The sequence below is a fragment of the Sinocyclocheilus anshuiensis genome, unplaced genomic scaffold (genome assembly GCF_001515605.1).
Source record: "Sinocyclocheilus anshuiensis isolate Anshui unplaced genomic scaffold, SAMN03320099.WGS_v1.1 scaffold107, whole genome shotgun sequence".
In the NCBI taxonomy this organism is placed as follows: domain Eukaryota; kingdom Metazoa; phylum Chordata; class Actinopteri; order Cypriniformes; family Cyprinidae; genus Sinocyclocheilus; species Sinocyclocheilus anshuiensis.
In genome coordinates this window covers 1,875,674-1,890,203 of record NW_015549584.1, presented here as the reverse complement: position 1 = coordinate 1,890,203, position 14,530 = coordinate 1,875,674, and the positions used below count along the sequence as shown (strand labels likewise).

Below are 14,530 nucleotides of genomic sequence, written 5' to 3'. Positions count from 1 at the left end.
ACACATGCGTACCGAACCGAAAGACCCGTACCGAAACGGTTCGGTACGAATACGTGTACCGTTACACCCCTAGTAAACGCAGCCAAAAACATATCAGCCAAAAACATATCACCCAAAAACAGGGATGGGCAACTCGGTGCACTGCAGAGTTTAGCTCCAACCTTAACCAAACACACCTGAACCAGCTAATCAAGACCTTACTAGGCTGACTAGAAACTTTCAGGCAAGTGTGTTGGAACTGCTTGGAGCTAAACTCTACAGTGGCCCTCCAGGACCAAAGTTGCCCATGCCTGACCCAAACCCATCAGTGACTAGTATACAAGATTACAGTCATTTCAAAACAGAAAAAGGCCCTTCCAAACCTCTTGAAACGAAGATGGAAACAAAAGTCTTTTAAAATTATATTTAATTGTAGCCTATATAATAATTATTTGTTTTGTTTGGATTTGAAGAAAAATATAAACGTTTATTTGAAGGGGGAAATACTTTTGGCAATATAGTGCATGATTTTATTTTCCACTGCAGGGCTGATAACGGAGCTCTCATCTTAACAGTGTGATATCTTGAGAGGTGATGTCACTTTTTCTAGCACAATTCTTCACAGTTAAAAAAACATGCTGAGAAGTCAAGGCCAGGAACGGTTTGTAAATTGTGCCGTTTCTGACTCGTGTGGAAACATAACTGAATCCATTCCAGAGCGTTCTTAGAACTGTTCGACATGACAGTGGAAGTGCTTAAACTGACACTATCTCAACAAGAGAAAGACTACCTAAAAGTAGAAATTAAATAAAAATATACTCACAGAGCTCTTGTGCAGTTGTTGACAGCTGGTATGAGTCTTCTTCTGCCCTCCTCTGTTGTGTTATATTTCTTCAGATCAAACTCATCCATCACCTCCTCTGACACCTGAAGCATGTAGGCTATTGCTGAACAGTGAGCAACAGAGAGTTTCTTCTCTGAGTGTTTGTCTGATCTCACAAACTCCTCAATCTCTCTGTACAGAGTCTGATCATTCACTTCAAGCAGACACAGGAACAGATTAATGGACCTCTCAGCTGAGATATGCTCTGAAGTACTCATGGTTTTGATTGTATCTTTGACGTGTGCTGTGATTTCCTTGATGGTTTCTGAGGTGTTCACCGTGTGTGTCAGTAGATCCTGTAAGAGTCTCTGATTGGACTCCAGTGAGATGCCCAGCAGAAATCGCAGGAAAAGATCCAGATGACCAGTTTCACTCTCAACAGCTTTATCTACTGCACCTTTGAGAAAGCTGTAAACCAAATCAACAAACTGCAATTTGTCAAGTTTTTTGCTTACATCACAGTAGAACGCATAGAATGCAGCGAGGAACTCCTGAAAGCTGAGATGTATAAAGCAGTAGATTTTCCTCTGACGAATGACAGATTCCTCCTTAAAGATCTGAGTGCAGATGCCAGAATACAGTGAGGCAATGTCAGTGACGTCTATCCCACACTCTCTCAGATCGTCCTCATAGAACATCACATTGCCCTTCATCAGCTGTTTGAAAGCCACTTCAGCCAGTTTCACAATCACTTCTCTGTTAAACTGCAGGAGTTTCTCTGGATCTCTCTCTGGATCATACTTCTGATTCTTCATCTTCATCTGAATCAGCAGGAAGTGGATGTACATTTCACTCAGAGTTTGAGGGATTTCTACTCTCTCGTTGTCTTGTTTCAGGATGTTTTCAAGCACAGTGGATGAGATCCAACAGAAGACTGGTATGTGACACATTATGTGGAGGCTTCTCGCTCTTCTAATGTGTGAGATGATTCTGCTGGCTTGATGCTCATCGCTGATTCTCTTCCTGAAATATTCCACCTTCTGAGCGTCATTGAATCCCTGGATTTCTGTCACACGCTGGATGTATTTGGAGGGGATCTGATTGGCTGCTGCTGGTCTGGAGGTGATCCAGATGAGAGCAGAGGGAAGTAGATCACCTTTCATGAGGTTTGACATCAACACAGACACTGATGAAGTCTCAGTCACATCACAAACTTTCTCACTGTCATCTGAAAACATCAGCGTCATTCTGCTTTCATCCAGACCATCAAAGATGAACACAACTTTACACGCATCATAAATCTTTGAGTTCAGATCTTGAAGTTCAGGATGAAAGTCCAGCAGAAGTTTGTGAAGACTGTAGCGATCGTGTCGGATCAAGTTGAGCTCTCGAAACGGAAGCACAAAGATGAAATCTACGTCCTGATTGGCCGTTCCCTCGGCCCAATCCAGAATGAACTTCTGCACAGAGACTGTTTTTCCAATTCCAGCGATGCCTTTAGTAAGAACACTCTTGATTTTCTCTCTTTGATATTGTGCTTCAGGTAAGGCTTTAAAGATGTCATTGCAGTAGATTGGAGTGTCTTGTAAGTGTTGTGTCCGGGGCTTTTTCTCCATGTGTAAAACCTCATGTTCTTCATTCACTCCTTCACTCTCTCCCTCTATGATGTACAGCTGTGTGTAAATTCTCTTCAGGAGGGTTTGATTCTCTTGTACTTTGATTCCCTCAAATAAACTCTCATACTTGTTCTTCATGCTGGTTTTGTGTTTGTCTTTCACTCTCTGCAGAACATCATCCACTGGTTGATGTGAATCCTGCTGATGGTCTTCAGTCTCCTCCAGCAGGTCTGATTCTGTGCAGCAGTGAGCAGAACTAGAAGAACTAGATTCCTCCATGCGTTTGTGTGATTGTAGAACAGGACGTGTTTTTGATCTCTTTCTACATTGAGGACAGTCAAAGTCTTCTGATGTTCTGGTCTGGTCCCAGTAATGGTTGATACAGTGTCTGCAGAAACTGTGTCCACAGGTGATAGAGACTGCATCTGTCTGAACCTGCTCACAAACTCCACATCTGGACTGAATCTGGATCAGAACATCCCTCTGAATACTGAGCAAACACACCGTTCTGAATCACACTGATCAATGAGCATAGAAAAAATATTTGCTAATGATGACTACAGGTACAATGAGTCTCATGAGTATTATTATATTCTAACTTGATTTTGTATTTTTAAATCAAAGGCTGATACATTTTAACCAGTTGCATTATTCTGGTGCAAATCATAGTCCTGAAGGTCTTTGCACAAGTGGCAAGCTGACTGATTTCATATTTACAGACAAACTGTAGGTTCTGAATATACTGCTTTCTGTATTTGTAGTCTTAGAGCATGAAAATGAATATGATGAAAATTGTTCATGTATGCTTCAATGAGATTCAGTATGAGTTTTGTCTTACCCAGGGTCAGATGTCAGTGTTTCATCACTGAGATTAGGTAGAATAACTATTGACTCATTACTCTTCATAGACACACAGCTGGATACTGGAGATGCTGCAGTGTCCTCCTCCATCTCCTTGACACTCATTACAGAAGCACTGCTGATCTTCACCTCATTCAAAAGAAACAGCTGTCAGTCCTAAAAAAAATCGTAAGTCACCTCATTTGTAAGTCGCTTTGGAGAGAAGTGCCTGCTGAATGTAAATGTAAAATAAAACCAAAAATTCATAGAAGTATCAGGCAGGACTCTTGTTTATTTTTGGTGAAATGTTACACTTACCCTCTTTTGTGGATAATTCAATTCAAATTTATTTCTTTGGCACTTTTTTAAATTTTGTAGTGTTGCAAAGCAGCCTTACAATAAACACACATAATCGTCTGTACACGATAAACAATGTTCTAAAGAAATATTTGTCAATCTGGCCTTCCATGTCTTTTCGGCAAAATGCACTCCTCCCATATACCTGCGTGGACTCTCGAGCCTAGCGCCTCAAGAGTCTGCACTACTATTAACTATGGTTTTTACCAGCGACATCTGCATCTATTAGAAATATCTGTCCTCCCCCATTCAAGTAGATAGGACTGTTGTCTAGCCATGACTGAAATAGCTGCCTGGAGGCGATGCAAACATGTGTGCCCCGACTTCGCTAAACGGCCTTTGCACCCATCGACATGGATTTTAACAGTAAACCATTTCAAGCTGTGTATATTTGCCTTCTTAATCTGACACACTAGATTCAGTTTATGGATATCTCTGCAATCGACCGCAGTATCGAAACAGACGTGTTAAATATGGGAGAAATGTGCTGTGTAACGTTAGCTATTATTGAATACTATCTGTTAGTTACCGTTTTACTATGAATGTTATTGTTATGGTTCCGTTAGTGAGATAACTGTAAAATTTGTGGTTATTATGGTTTCATTACAAATTCATAGTTAAACTATGGTTACTGTAGTAAAACCCATAGTTAATTTCCGTAAGATTAAGTTAACTTAGATGATTTAAAATCATGAAACGTAAAGATGCAGTATTAGGTATTTTGAGTATTTCTCGACTTACTGTGAAAGCCTCAAAAAGATGTTTCCGCAAGTCTTTACTTTCGGTTTTACAGTGCTTGACGTGATATCACTCTTGTTAGAAATGCGCGAAAATGAAACCAACTCAACAAGATCTACGCAGATGGTGCCGCTGTCACACGTTTGCGGGTTTCACGGAGCGTGTAAACGTCTTCTTCTCGTTTTATGGCGGGTGGCATCCAACGTTAAGGTGCATTACCGCCACCTACTATACTGGAGTGTGGATCAGAGTGACTAACAGAACTATATATATATATATATAAAATAATTATTTTTATAAAAACACTAAAAAAACATTTACATAATTCTGATACAATGTTTGAATCCTATCCTCCACCAACACTGGCAGATTTCCTGTATCTTTAAATAGATGACTATTTTCCAGTAGATATAAATCAACGAATACTGAGAGAAATAACCATGGAGGAGTTACTGTTAACGGGACTGTAGGAATGTATGTTTCCTGATCTAATCCCATTTTTCTTGCTATATCCACGGAGATCCATGCAAAACATTTACTCTTAGCTCTCTCACTGTAAACTGCGCATGCTCCTTGACCTTGCCAACAAACCACGCCCGCGTGATGACGTCAGATCCGAAATAATTAACTACTCAAGTGTTTATATGGCGAAGGCGGGAGCGGTACTGCTGCATGTTGTGAAAACACGTTTGTTCCTTACTGTATTACTAACAGTAGTACTTTGTACATGTCGTTTTTAATATATGAATTTTAACGTTCTGATGTTTAATTCGTTGTCATTTTTTTCTATAATAGCGACCATGTGCAGATAGTTTTGATTTTAACTGAAAGTTTTAAGGGTCCCACAGGTTGTTTATTAATTTGTGAAAGATTGGTTTAGCGCTATGAGCAGGTTAAGATCTGCAGTGCAGAAGGGGAAGAGAGCGGCTCTAGAAAACACAGAGGTGATCAAATCCAGCAATAAGAAGAAATCAAAGTCTGCCATTAAAGAAGGTGAGTGGTTCTCTGTGTGCAACTGAGAAACGTTATAAATCAAGGCAACTCGATGTTTGCCTTTAAAATGTTATAATGTTTAAGTTTGATCTCTTATTCCCACCAGAGGAACCATCTGAAACTAAACCGTCCTCATCATACCACTTTTTCCATGATCCAACTGAAATCCCTCTTTTCCGCTCTCACCTTCTTCAGTGGTATGATCAGAATAAGAGAGAGCTTCCCTGGAGGACACTGGTAAAAGCATCTAATATTCTTAATTAGTAAATAATCTAATCTAACAGACTGTACATGGTTTTTGTCACGTGACTATGCTTTTTGGGCCCATTGTATACAGCTGCCTGAGAGATGCTCATTGGAAGCGATTGGAAGTGATCAGCATTTCAATGCTATAATTAATTAATAATAATAATTTATGCATTTAGCAGAATTATTAGCAGGGAAAATGTTGACTGTGGGGTTAAGTGTGTTAGTTATGCTTGAGGGTTATTTGTGTCAGTGGCTTAACTAATGACTATTACAAACACTGTTACAAAATTGTTTAATTGCATTCAATGCAAATAAGACTTTGAATTGAGATCAGTCTTTTGTGTGTGTGTGTGTGTGTGTGTGTGTGTGTTGTAATCCATACAGGCTATGACAGAACCAGGTGTTAATATCAGGACATATGGAGGTATGAAAAAGTGTTTTAATGTCATGATCATCATAATCTTTTTTTAATGTCAATTTATTTAAAAAAAAATCTCATGCTATCCTCAGTGTGGGTCTCAGAGATCATGTTACAGCAGACCCAAGTTGCCACAGTGATAGACTACTATAACAGATGGATGAAGGTAGGCAAGCTGTTTGACATCTACTCTCACAGTACCTCAGGTATGCCACATTTTATGCTGTTTCTGCATCTTTATTTTTAGAGATGGCCAACTGTGGAAAAACTTGCTGCAGCTACACTGGAGGTGATAGTTAAATCCATAGACATACACAAAATAAAAAGACAGAGACATAGTGAGCATCTGACAGCAGTGTATTATTGTCTCCCTGCAGGAAGTGAACCAAATGTGGGCGGGTCTTGGATACTACTCTCGAGGACGCAGGCTGCACGAAGGTGCTCAGAAAGTAGGTTTAAACATAGTAATGCAGAATTTAGATGCAATTTAGATGTTTGCTTTCATATATTTGTGTAATCTGCACATATTAAAAGATGTTGAATCTTACAATAGGTAGTATTAGAACTGGATGGACAGATGCCAAAGACCACAGCAGGACTACTAAAACAGCTGCCTGGAGTTGGACGTTACACCGCCGGCGCAATCAGTTCTATAGCACTTGGACAGGTAAATTTGTTTTGTTGATGCATTTGATTAGGCCCATGTTCTTAAAGAAATGGTTCACCAAAAAATTGCTGAAATTTACTCGTCCTCAAGCTGTCAAAGATGTTGATGAGTTTGATGAGAAATGTAGCATTTCATCACTTGCTCACCAATGGCTCCTTTGCATTGAATGGGTGCCATCAGAATGAAAGCCCAAAAAGCTGATAAAAAATCACAATGATCCACAAGTGATTCACACAACTCCAGTCCATACATTAACATCTTGTGAAGTGAAAAGCTGCATGTTTTAAGAAACAAATCCATCATGAAGACATTTTTTAACTTCAAGCTGTTGTCCTCTTACTTGATAAACCACATATTAGTTTAGAACTGTTTTGGACTGTTTTCACTTGTAAACTGTGCCTCATTTGTGCATATTTTTCTCCTGACTCAGATTACTTTTTCACTGGAGAAAACAATATTTTGTATAGAGGACTTGGATTTTAGCTGGAAGCAACAGTTTGAAGTTAAAAGCATCTTAATGATGGATTTGTTTCTTTCAAACACACAGCTTTTTTTTCTTCAAGACATTAATTGATGGACTGGATATGTGTGGATTACTTGTGAATTATGTAATGTTTTTATCAGCTGTTTGAACTCTCATTCTGGCACCCATTCACTGCAGAGGATCCATTGGTGAGTAACTTGGGTAATGCTAAATAAAAAAAATCTCATTTACATCTTAAAGATCCTATCTTTGGGGGAACTCCTACTCCTTTAATAGAATTAATTTACTTGTGTGATCCACTAATAGCGCAGCACAGATCAGTTTGGGCAGCATTGCATTGTCGGGATATTAAACACTGAATATTTAGCAGTAAATGCTGTTTATTTATTTGATGCAATGATGTTTGTTGTTCTCCAGGTGACCGGTGCAGTTGATGGAAACGTCATTCGAGTTCTTTGTCGCGTTCGAGCCATTGGTGCAGATAGCACCAGTCCTGCTGTAACAGATGCTTTGTGGTACTGAAAGATCCATCAAGTTTATGTACTGTTAAGCAAATTTCGATCTAAGTTGTAAAATGTTGGATTTAATTGTGATCTTTATTGGTCTATTTCAGGAAAATTGCTGATACACTTGTTGACCCAGAGAGACCTGGAGACTTTAATCAGGCTATGATGGAATTAGGGGCCAGAGTCTGCACCCCAAAATCCCCTCTGTGCGGCCAGTGTCCCGTTCAAACCCACTGTCATGCCTTTAGGAAGGTACTGTTGAGCAGCTCTCACCAAAACACTTCCTTGTAAAACTGTCAAATGACTTATTATATATCAGATTTTATATATTTTATACTGTAGGTGAGCATTAAACAAGAGATTGACTCCAAAAGACTTCTAAGTAAACTTGTCTCAAAGCTCAACACCTCAGTTCCTGACATAGAGAATTGTTGTAAGTTGTAAAGTCTTCTGTTAATCACGAAATATTCTCTTTTTATCCATACATCATATCTATAAATCAAAAGCAGTGTCTAATGTACGTTCACATTCTCTGACAGTGACTGCTGGCAGCTGTGACTTGTGTCTATCAGAGGACTGGGACCCTCAGCTGGGGGTGCAGAATTACCCAAGAAAGCCTGTTAAAAAAGCTCCACGTGTGGAGCAAACCCTAACCTGTATAGTGGAACGTCAGCAAGCTGGAGAAGAGATGGAGTATTTTCTCACTCAAAGACCAAGCAAAGGTGAAACAATAGTTTTCACTGGGTGAATGAGAAAAAGATGAACAACTTCTAGAAAATATCATGAAAAAATATGATATTGGATTACATGGATGTGTTGCAGGACTCTTGGCAGGGATGTGGGAGCTACCCAGCACGCTCTTGGAGGCTGACACCTCTGAGAATAAATATAAAGGCTTGATATGTGACATGATGCAAAAACTGCTGGAAAAATCTCTAGACGCTAACTCAGTGCAGTCTGTGGGAGAGGTGGGTGTTTTCCCCAAAACGTATCATCTTGGGTTTAGAATAATCCAAATTTACTCAATATTTGATTTGCATCTTCGGTGATGATGTGCACGTTTGGTTACAATGCATGTGTTTGATATTCATTCATGTCTTTCATGTTCTCTGTCAGGTGGTGCATATTTTCTCCCACATCCATCAAACCTATATAGTCTTTTCCGTGCATGTGTCTGACTGGTCAGAAGGAGAGCAAGAGCAGAAGACCTGCTGGCTCACTAAATCTGCTCTGAAGGAGGCGGCTGTATCCACTGGGGTTAAAAAGGTTGTGTATATTTTCATGGGTTTCACAGCAAAGCCAAACTAACCTTAAAACTACAAAAAATTGTTTGTGTGTACAAAAAATTTGGTGTGTACAAGAAACGCATATTTTTGAAAAGACTTTTTTAAACCATGTTGTTACTGTTATTCACATGTATGTAAAGATCTTGTATTTTCAATTACACAGATTATGAAGCTCTATGAATCTTCAAGCAAGGTGGACAGCAAGGTAAGTGTTCCTGAGTTTGCATGTGCTTCATATTTTGCACTGTTTGGTGTTTTTGAGTTCTTTTCATTTTTCATATCTTATTGATATTAAAATTCTGTTTTTGCCCTATCCTAACATTTCACACTTTTTCAGGAAAAGAAGAGAAAACCCAGCCCTGAGAAACGGTCAAACAAAATAAAAAAGCCTAAGGGTGCTGTTACTAACGAAGGACCCAAACAACTCTGCCTCAGTAAATTCTTTTCTACCTCTAAGACAAAGGCCAAAAGCCAAAACTGTTGACAAAAGCCTGTCTGTATATTAAGGTTTACGATTTTGATATGGTCAATGTGTAGTCATCATGTAAATTTGCTATGTTAAGAGTGTCACATAAAATAACACATATTACCTACAGCTTTAATGTTTTATTTTTTAGAGGGATAGTTGTGTTTTTAAATAAATAATAAATGTATAATAAGCCTGATTTAAAAAAAAATGGGCATTAAAAGGAATCCAGAATAAAAGACATTTACACACAAAAAATCTTTCTCTCTACTTCTTCATTTTTTTTTTTAGTTTGCAGCATACTTTTAATTTAACAGTATTTGGCCAGACAGATAAATTATATTACGTGATCATGTTCATTGAATTCTCTGCTCCCTGAATGCCCTTCCCTCTCTGATACTAGGGTGTCAAAATAAGAGTCAAGGTTATATATTTATTTATTTTGTTAACAAACCTGAGATTATTTCTAATATGACACATATGTGGAAATATACTTTCTTAGTAAAAAGTGGGCAAATTTATCTTTTGGTATATTTGTTTAAATTTCAGATTAATGTGTGTGTTTTCTCGGCCCCAGTGGGACTTTTAAATGTGAAATGTGAGTTATGAAAACTGGGTGCAGTCCAAAGTTTTTCTTCCGATAGTTCTGTGCACTTCTGCATAACAACTGATAACACCCTATTTCCCATGTTACTCATAATTTTGTGTGAAGTTTAAAGTTCCTATCTGACCGTGCGACTGACTGAACTCTTCCACACAGTGCGATACACCTGTACTTTTCCTCAGGTAAGTTCACCGGTCAATTTATGTTGATTGCGAACGTTTGTCTAAATGTGAAATAATCCCTATACGGATAAGAAGACAATTGCAGTCAGATAATAAAAATATCCCATGTACGTTAAATTTTTTGTCAATAAATTTAACGCCTTGCCATTAAAATTAAGTTGCAATAATTACAAGAGCAGCCTGCATAGGGAGAAGGTATCCCTCAAGCACAAGACCGCAAATCTACTTCCTTAAGGTATGCAACCCTGCGCATTTTTTGTATATAATGTATTATTAAGAACGCACAAACACGGGATATATTATTCCTCTTTATACGTGTTTTACCCTCTTCTGCTGAATGCTAGTCTAATCTTTTTCAAGCATAGTCCTCTATGGAATCAGCATGGCAGAGAGTGGAATCCATGCACCGCTGGATTCTGGAGAATGGGGGTATGCTTTTTTTCGTGTTGTATAAGCATGATTTATTTTACACCTTCTATTTTACTGTACTATCTAGAGAAACGTTACATCATAAAATATGAATATAATAATCTATAGAATGCACTTTTAAGCAAAACTTGTGTTTTCTGTCATGGCATTTCAGATAAGCGGACGGACCCATGGCTTCTAATCTACTCTCCTGTACCAATCATCTGTATGTTTTTGTGCTATCTTGGTATTATTTGGATTGGACCCAAGCTTATGAAACACACGGAACCAGTGAACCTAAAAGCAGTGCTTATTGTATACAACTTTGCCATGGTCGGTTTGTCGATTTACATGTTCCATGAGGTACATTTTGTATTTCATACATACATACTCTAGTTCAGTCCAATATAGGTGCATACTATTTCAAGGTCTTACGTTAAAATAACCTAGTCATCAAATCTGAAATCTATTTTTCTTTCCACAGTTCTTGGTCACATCTTGGCTGGCAGACTACAGTTATCTGTGTCAACCTGTGGACTACAGCCCCAGTCCTCTAGGAATGAGGGTGATTACATCTCTCTCATTTTCTGTTTAGCTGCCTAGTGTTCTTTGCTAATAATCAGTAATTCCTGTTTTCCAAATCATAATCAAATTTACCTATGATGTTATCGTTATTTTTAGATTTCCAGTAACGATGCATTGGTTACCTAATTATTACTGTATCTTTTTAGATGGCCAGTGTATGCTGGTGGTTCTTCTTCTCTAAAGTTATTGAGCTTAGTGATACAGTAAGTTTGACTCATTTAAAAAAATATGATTGTTGCAGATATTTACACCCGTTTTAGACATACAGTTCAAATAAAGAAGCGTTCCCTCCCAACCTCCTCTCTCAGGTCTTTTTTATCCTAAGAAAAAAGAACAGCCAGCTCACTTTTCTACATGTGTATCATCATGGAACTATGATCTTCAACTGGTGGGCAGGAGTTAAATTTGTGGCGGGAGGTCAATGTAAGAGAGAAACATTAAATAATTCATATATATTCAGTGACTACAGTTAATATGCACTGTTTCCTAGCCTTCTTTGATTCTATGTATTTTCATATACGCATTAAATATAACAATTATGTATGCATTGTTTTTAGTTATTTTTTCATGTATTTCATTATTTTGTGTCTTTTTGCCTATTCATTCAGCATTTTTTATCGGGCTGTTGAACACCTTTGTTCATATAGTGATGTATTCTTACTATGGCCTGGCGGCCCTGGGGCCTCACATGCAGAAATATCTGTGGTGGAAGCGCTACCTCACCTCATTACAGCTGGTAAATACACAACACATTGATATTCTGCTAATTTTCTCTTTTAGTCTATCAGAGCCTTTTGTTTCACAAATTTTTATTCTTTTGTAGATTGCTTCAATACAGATGTCCTGTTAGTAGAAGGCCAGATGATAATTTTTTAATTAAGAATTAAAAAATTAAAAACGGAAAACATAACATCAGCGGGACTGTTGAACAACTTCTCATTACAGGTCCAGTTTGTCTTGCTGACTATTCACACTGGTTACAACCTCTTCACCGAGTGTGATTTTCCTGATTCCATGAATGCAGTTGTGTTTGCATATTGCGTCAGCCTCATTATACTCTTCAGCAACTTTTACTACCAGAGCTACATAACCAGGAAGAGCAAGATGTCTTAACATTGGTCCACATGAGCAGAGGCCTCACCCGTCCTTTGATAGACTAATTTGTCCATTGCTGTTCTCACTGCAGTCACTCCTCAGTTAAATTAAGTCTTCAGGACTGAAAATTTGGTGAAACCACTGACCTCATATCTAATTTGGGTTGTAAATGACTTATCCAATAAAGATGTGACATGTCTTATTGCATTTTGGAACCTCAACCAAAATAATTAGAAATTATTATTATCATTTTTAATCAACTTTAAGATGGAACCTTGTGTAAAAACAGCTTTGTACTGTCTTATAAATTGTCTTTATTAACAAAAGTGAAGTGCACTAGATGGCGCTATTTACGTATCTTGACCATAGATCTTGACTGCAGCTGCCTCAGACGATGTTCTCGCGCGAATTCTCGCGATAATTAATTAATTTAGCAATTTGTTGCTAAATTTAGCAACTTTTCAGATTACCCTAGCAACTTTTTCTTCCAAAAGCACCTAGCAACAAATTTAGCTATTTTTAAATTTTATTTGGCTACTTTGAGCAACTTTTGATAAGTGACTCAAACAATAAAAAGGCTGGTGGTTCTTCTTCTCTAAAGTTATTGAGCTTAGTGATACAGTAAGTTTGACTCATTTAAAAAATATGATTGTTGCAGATATTTACACCCGTTTTAGACATACAGTTCAAATAAAGAAGCGTTCCCTCCCAACCTCCTCTCTCAGGTCTTTTTTATCCTAAGAAAAAAGAACAGCCAGCTCACTTTTCTACATGTGTATCATCATGGAACTATGATCTTCAACTGGTGGGCAGGAGTTAAATTTGTGGCGGGAGGTCAATGTAAGAGAGAAACATTAAATAATTCATATATATTCAGTGACTACAGTTAATATGCACTGTTTCCTAGCCTTCTTTGATTCTATGTATTTTCATATACGCATTAAATATAACAATTATGTATGCATTGTTTTTAGTTATTTTTTCATGTATTTCATTATTTTGTGTCTTTTTGCCTATTCATTCAGCATTTTTTATCGGGCTGTTGAACACCTTTGTTCATATAGTGATGTATTCTTACTATGGCCTGGCGGCCCTGGGGCCTCACATGCAGAAATATCTGTGGTGGAAGCGCTACCTCACCTCATTACAGCTGGTAAATACACAACACATTGATATTCTGCTAATTTTCTCTTTTAGTCTATCAGAGCCTTTTGTTTCACAAATTTTTATTCTTTTGTAGATTGCTTCAATACAGATGTCCTGTTAGTAGAAGGCCAGATGATAATTTTTTAATTAAGAATTAAAAAATTAAAAACGGAAAACATAACATCAGCGGGACTGTTGAACAACTTCTCATTACAGGTCCAGTTTGTCTTGCTGACTATTCACACTGGTTACAACCTCTTCACCGAGTGTGATTTTCCTGATTCCATGAATGCAGTTGTGTTTGCATATTGCATTATACTCTTTATACTCTTCAGCAACTTTTACTACCAGAGCTACATAACCAGGAAGAGCAAGATGTCTTCCACATGAGCCACATGAGCAGAGGCCTCACCCGTCCTTTGATAGACTAATTTGTCCATTGCTGTTCTCACTGCAGTCACTCCTCAGTTAAATTAAGTCTTCAGGACTGAAAATTTGGTGAAACCACTGACCTCATATCTAATTTGGGTTGTAAATGACTTATCCAATAAAGATGTGACATGTCTTATTGCATTTTGGAACCTCAACCAAAATAATTAGAAATTATTATTATCATTTTTAATCAACTTTAAGATGGAACCTTGTGTAAAAACAGCTTTGTACTGTCTTATAAATTGTCTTTATTAACAAAAGTGAAGTGCACTAGATGGCGCTATTTACGTATCTTGACCATAGATCTTGACTGCAGCTGCCTCAGACGATGTTCTCGCGCGAATTCTCGCGATAATTAATTAATTTAGCAATTTGTTGCTAAATTTAGCAACTTTTCAGATTACCCTAGCAACTTTTAACAATAAAAAGGCACACATTTTCCATCTAAATTTCACAAAAAGAGGAAACCAAAGATGCCTAGAAGTACATACATCACATGAATTAAGTTATTGCTATTTGCAGTTGTTCAATTTGATGATAATAAAAATTTAATAATTGTTCATTTATGATGCACCTTGTTAGTAGCTTGTACATGTGATTGTTGATCAGTTAGTCTAGCTAATAAAAAAACGTGTAATCGTTCAAAAATTAAATCG

General features: G+C 37.7%; 3 protein-coding genes and 1 pseudogene across 9 annotated transcripts; 3 read left to right on the top strand and 1 right to left on the bottom strand.

Annotated features, from left to right (window-relative positions):
- The window catches only part of LOC107657913 (protein NLRC3-like), a 9,884-nt pseudogene extending 5,410 nt beyond the window's left edge, over window positions 1–4,474 (bottom strand).
- Window positions 4,475–4,980: 506 nt separating this feature from the next.
- On the top strand, window positions 4,981–9,608 carry mutyh (mutY DNA glycosylase). Its single transcript, XM_016446242.1, has 15 exons — window positions 4,981–5,346; window positions 5,453–5,583; window positions 5,980–6,019; window positions 6,106–6,179; window positions 6,261–6,302; window positions 6,391–6,462; window positions 6,567–6,680; window positions 7,582–7,679; window positions 7,778–7,922; window positions 8,013–8,103; window positions 8,210–8,392; window positions 8,493–8,638; window positions 8,787–8,936; window positions 9,120–9,161; window positions 9,294–9,608. The coding sequence occupies exons 1-15, from the start codon at window positions 5,238–5,240 to the stop codon at window positions 9,438–9,440; spliced, it is 1,584 nt and encodes a 527-aa protein (XP_016301728.1). The 5' UTR covers window positions 4,981–5,237; the 3' UTR covers window positions 9,441–9,608.
- A 404-nt stretch (window positions 9,609–10,012) lies between these two features.
- LOC107657928 (elongation of very long chain fatty acids protein 4-like) lies at window positions 10,013–12,533 on the top strand. Of its 7 annotated transcripts, XM_016446266.1 has the most exons (10): window positions 10,013–10,208; window positions 10,367–10,443; window positions 10,553–10,637; window positions 10,792–10,979; window positions 11,101–11,181; window positions 11,348–11,404; window positions 11,510–11,624; window positions 11,810–11,937; window positions 12,025–12,046; window positions 12,147–12,278. In XM_016446266.1, exons 3-10 carry the CDS (start codon window positions 10,580–10,582, stop codon window positions 12,200–12,202), a joined length of 705 nt encoding a protein of 234 aa, XP_016301752.1. In that variant the 5' UTR covers window positions 10,013–10,208; window positions 10,367–10,443; window positions 10,553–10,579; the 3' UTR covers window positions 12,203–12,278. The 7 variants fall into 7 exon arrangements, with proteins under 7 accessions (XP_016301752.1, XP_016301751.1, XP_016301750.1 ...); XM_016446265.1 differs by lacking the exon at window positions 12,025–12,046 and having other exon boundaries at window positions 10,388–10,443; window positions 10,574–10,637; window positions 12,147–12,533; XM_016446264.1 differs by lacking the exon at window positions 12,025–12,046 and having other exon boundaries at window positions 10,388–10,443; window positions 10,569–10,637; window positions 12,147–12,533.
- A 346-nt stretch (window positions 12,534–12,879) lies between these two features.
- LOC107657936 (elongation of very long chain fatty acids protein 4-like) lies at window positions 12,880–13,731 on the top strand. The gene is made up of 5 exons (XM_016446279.1): window positions 12,880–12,917; window positions 13,022–13,136; window positions 13,322–13,449; window positions 13,537–13,558; window positions 13,659–13,731. The coding sequence occupies exons 2-5, from the start codon at window positions 13,088–13,090 to the stop codon at window positions 13,712–13,714; spliced, it is 255 nt and encodes an 84-aa protein (XP_016301765.1). The 5' UTR covers window positions 12,880–12,917; window positions 13,022–13,087; the 3' UTR covers window positions 13,715–13,731.
- The last annotated feature ends 799 nt before the right edge of the window (window positions 13,732–14,530 follow it).